The sequence below is a fragment of the Tamandua tetradactyla genome, chromosome 21 (genome assembly GCF_023851605.1).
Source record: "Tamandua tetradactyla isolate mTamTet1 chromosome 21, mTamTet1.pri, whole genome shotgun sequence".
In the NCBI taxonomy this organism is placed as follows: domain Eukaryota; kingdom Metazoa; phylum Chordata; class Mammalia; order Pilosa; family Myrmecophagidae; genus Tamandua; species Tamandua tetradactyla.
In genome coordinates, this window is record NC_135347.1 from 13,014,836 (window position 1) to 13,019,605 (window position 4,770).

The window sequence follows — 4,770 nt, forward strand, 5'->3', positions numbered from 1 at the left end:
GTAACACAATCAGATTTTGCCCTGAAAAGATCCCTCTGGCTTCAGTGTGGAGGGAGTACAGTGGGTAAAGTAAGAAGGGCAGGGGTGAGACCAGCTGAAGGCTATTGTGGCATGGACATTAGATAATTAGATTGGATTAGAGATGCTGGTGATATACACTAAGGTGAAAGAGATGGATGGTCATAAGGGCAGGGATGTAGCAGATAATAAGATGGCTAATTGGATAGAATGGGCGCTTTGAGTGAAGGGGTTATCAAGGATAACAGAATTTCTCTTTATCTGAATAGATGCAAAAGAAACTTTTCTTGGAGCAAGATTTATCTTGAGATCTTCTAGTCACGGAAGTGCAAAAAGTTTGGTCTCTAAACCTGGGTTCATGCTGGCCTCTGATCCCCTAAGTGATAGGTGTCACCTCCAGGATCTCTTAGTGGGTAGAAGTGGTCCCCATGCCTTCATTCCCCATTCCTACTTAGCCAGAATGCCAGAGTGTGGAGCTCTTGGCTTCCTGGTGCTCAGGAGGCTCAAGCTCCCCAATATTTAGTTTCCACCTTCTTCCATCATCTTCAGGTAAAAGCAGAGCATGTGTTTTCCAAAGATTTCAACTATCATGTCAGAGGAACAAAAAACATTTACATAATACTCTCAATTTAGAGACAGAAACACTAAACAATTTTGAGTTGAGCGGTTCGTATAATTAGAACATACTGTGTAGATCTATGAGAGGAAACATTTCTGTATTTCCTTAAAGATCGAATTATATCCAAACATGATTCAAATTTTATACCATAAAAATTTACAGATGGGACCAACAAGTCCGAAGCCAATGACTCACAGCTAAAGAAAATTTAAAACAAACAAACAAACAAAAAAAACTTGAAAGAGAACTGGAGTAACTCACGCAAGTCCGCTAAGAGGATCCAGAACACTGCGCTGTACACATGCATGGACAGAACACAGGAGAGAAGGCAGAGGCTGGAGGACGATAGGCTGTGAGAACCCAGGAGGGAGCTAAAGCCTGAGAGTCTCCTGAACAACCTCTGCACACAAGACACCATGCAGAGAGAGTGCAGACAAGCCTGTTCAGGGATGTGTAAAGGAAGACTTGCAGGACTAGCTCCAAAATAGCAGCTACATGATGACAATGGTGCTTGGAGACTCTTCTGGGTACTCCTTGATCTCAGCCAATGGTCCCCATAACAGGAAACCAAATGCACGGGCATTTAAGACATCTCACCTGTTTTTGGAAGAGGGTAGCTAATATTAAATAAATCTTCCAGAAAAGAGAAGACGGGACCTGTGAGGTTCAAAGCAAAATCTGCATCCCCATTGGCGATGACATCTTTCCGGGCCCAGATGCGAATCTAAATCAAAACAATTAAGCAATGATTAGGAAACGAAGTAGAGATTTTACAAAATGACAGCCCGCTTGCTCCAATTCCCTGCTGCTCTAGAGCCCAAGTCTTAACTTTTTCAGAAGCAGCCACATAATAAATTGTTGAGATGTGTACACGTGCTGAGGAAATCCCAGAAGTCTGCTCACTTAAATTGTAAACAGTGGTTCCTTTGGAGAGTGTGATACTTCAATCTTTTATATAATAACATGTATAATGTTTATATTTGAAAAACAATCTCTGTTCAGCTTGAGGATCTAGACATTCTAGGAATACGCTGGATGACTGGGAGATATCAATATTTTTCAATTACTATGCTCAGGAAGAACTTTAACTCCCAATTTCCAATTCTAACTTTATAACTACTGCATAAACTATGCATTTTTAATATGAAAATAAATATATCACAAAAACAAAGGAATTTTTGTGCTGTAAGTACCTGTGCTATTATGCATATTTAAAATATTCCAAAAATGCTTTTATTTTGCTGACCTTTCCTCAAAAAATAAAAATAAAAGATTGTTTATTCTGGAGAATAACAAACACAAACAAAAAAAAAAACGATCTTTGAAACGGTCCACACCAACATTGACTCCCACAGGAAATCTGGATTCTATGTAAGGATGAAAAAGCACATTGGATGCTTGTTTTCCTCTTTAGGATATATTTCTAATGATCCAAAACAGAACTGTGTAGTTAGTGGGTATGGTACAATATGGCCCATTTAAAAGCAAGTTTGAATCGTGCACATTCAAAATGGTAGGATAATTAAAACATTAATGATCCCACTTTATTTTCAAATTTTGAAATAAGGTAAATTTCCCTAATTAAAAAAACTAATAATCATTCAAATGTCTTGGATTTTAAACCTGGGAAAGCAAGTGAGCTACAAATTCTATATATGCTATTGTTACATGGTACCTCGGCTTTAGTAGATAAACAGAAATTCTTGCTATGTTCTGTCAGTTTTATGTAACCATGCTATATTTTGGGCACCTGGAAACTTCCCTGAGTGGTTTTGGTGACTAACCTGCTTTTGTGTGAACATACATTATCACTATAATATAAAAAAAATTTACATCTTACAACAATAGCATCTCAGCTCTTTTAAATTAAGGAGTTGCTTGTGTTAATGCTAAAGTACATGACTGAAACTCAATAACCTGGGGAAAAAAGTTAGAGATGAGGAAATTAAAACAATTGCCCTGATGCTAATGCCGTTAATTTAAGAAAAGCCCTCTGCAAAACATTGGAGAGAATGCTAAGAAAATAAAAAGCAGCCCTACCATATTTGCAGATGTTTGCACTCCAAGCACATACCCAACTTTCTTTAATTTCTACTGGTTTTTGAATAATGCAACCAGTGAATTACGTGAGGTCATCAGGAATGCTCTCCTTTTACAAAATGCAACCACCTGTTTGCAAAGGCTCCTATCTGGACCCTGCAATCCTTTAGGCTTCCCCTGTGCAGGACAGGACTCGTTTTCCTGGGGAAAATGGTTCAGGACTTGGCCCTTCTGCTACACTGAACTTCACCTCCCATCACTCTTATCTTGCAAGGTAACTTGGAAGCCTGCCCCTAAGTGAAAACAAGTCCTCTCTCCCCATGTTCAAGATAATGTGCATGTTTTAACTGCAGCCTGTTGGAAAATAACAGCAATAACCATTCTTTGTATATTCATTTTCAGTTTACCAAGCTCCTCCCCCAAAATTACGTCTCTATAAACCCAAAGAGAAGCAAATGACGGGAATTCATACTGAGCAGAAGGAGAGGGTAATCAACAGAAGGCCAGCTTGGAACACATTGTGGAACTGCAGCTATGAAGTTCCTTCAAAATCATACCTGCTCCACCAGTGTGTTCTCCTGGCCCTTCCTCGACACAGCACACCTCAATGGCCAAGAGAGCAATTGCTTTACAAATATTTGTGTGAACTAAATTCTACTCTAAGTATGTAATTTCTGTCCCTTGTCACGTTTCCTTATCCTTGTGCCCATTTGCCACATTTTCAACTTCTTTAAAGGTTTATCTCTTATTTGATGAGCAATATTTGAATAGGCTAGATGTTCTGAGAGCATATTTTGGTTCCTTTGTAGGGTATATAGTGGAGTCATTCACATCATGGAGCTAAGTCGTAGTCAAATGTAATATTCCACTGATAAATTCACCCCAAACTTCTGTTTCCAGCTAAGAACATGCTTTCTTAGTTATGCTCCAATACTTCTTCCTTCTGTGTCAGCTGGCATTCTTCCCAGGCTGATCTTTCACAAAGAAGCAGATTTCATCCCTTTCTAAGAATTAGTAACCTGCAGCAGCTCCGAAAGCAATGTGGAATTTGAGAAGTGGAGGCTGAGGGGCTACCATGGAACCTTCTTTAGCTATGGGGCCTGCTCCTTCATGCCAGGCTCTAAGCCTGTGCTTCCAAATCATGCCTGAGCAGAATGATCAATATATAGTGTGAATATTTGACCTAGCCAATGTGCCATCTGTGAATGTCAAGGATCTATTAATGATTACTCAATAAAAAACCCATTTTGGCATGAACAGCTGAGGAAGATAAACTGTTGTTTGCATCCTCCAGCACTGCATTAATAATTCATTGTTAGGGTATGAGAAGAGCAAGAAGAGTAGCTTTGAGTGATTCCAGCCCTTGTGGTAGACTTGGCTTTCAGAGCTCCCTTGTCTCCAAGAGTCAATGGGAAGAGCCTCAAAGATCTTGGGTCCCAGGAAAGGGCCTTGGCCTGCTGTAGGGAGAAATTTTCCTTAGACCTGTAGAGTCCATCTGACTAGAAAGACCTAAGTCTAAGGTACTGACCTCACGTACCTCCCTACTCTATTGTAGGGAGTGAACCAGTCCTATAAATGATCATACAGCTCTGCCATAACCTCTATATTCTTCTCAAATGTTATTATATAATGACAGTATAATGGGGCTAAAAAGAGTTAACAGGCAAAGGTCCCACATTACACAAGTCTGGGGTGTCATTACCCCAGGGTTAAGGAGCATGGCAGCCCTGCTTCTGGACAGGAATGACATTTCGCCTGCATGCTCCTTTTCAGCCATAGCAGTTGTTTCTGGCTTTCTGGATCAGTTCGGTGCCAATGCCATATACTGTATGGGTTGCTAAACATTCTGAGTATCACCTGAGCTTCAAGAGTGACAATAGCATCATGGGCTAAATAAACAACATGTACTAAACCATAGGTCCATGGTCCCAGGTTGGCAGCCCTTCCTGCTCTCTCCTGTCCTCTTTGAGAGCCTCAGCAGGCTGGGAAGAAGGGGCAAAGAACCACCTTGTAACAGGTGAGCTTAAGGGGAAGCTATTCCTTGGAAACCCCTTCCCAGCTGCAGTGGGAATTGGTATATCCCACTGCGACAT

At 40.5% G+C, this 4,770-nt stretch overlaps 1 protein-coding gene across 1 annotated transcript in view; it reads right to left on the bottom strand.

Moving 5' to 3' along the window:
• The window catches only part of LVRN (laeverin), an 84,110-nt gene that overhangs the window by 49,877 nt on the left and 29,463 nt on the right, over window positions 1-4,770 (bottom strand). The window contains exon 4 of the mRNA XM_077138901.1: window positions 1,235-1,361. Within this exon, the coding sequence (XP_076995016.1) occupies window positions 1,235-1,361 (127 nt within the window). The remainder of the gene's footprint in view (window positions 1-1,234; window positions 1,362-4,770) is intronic.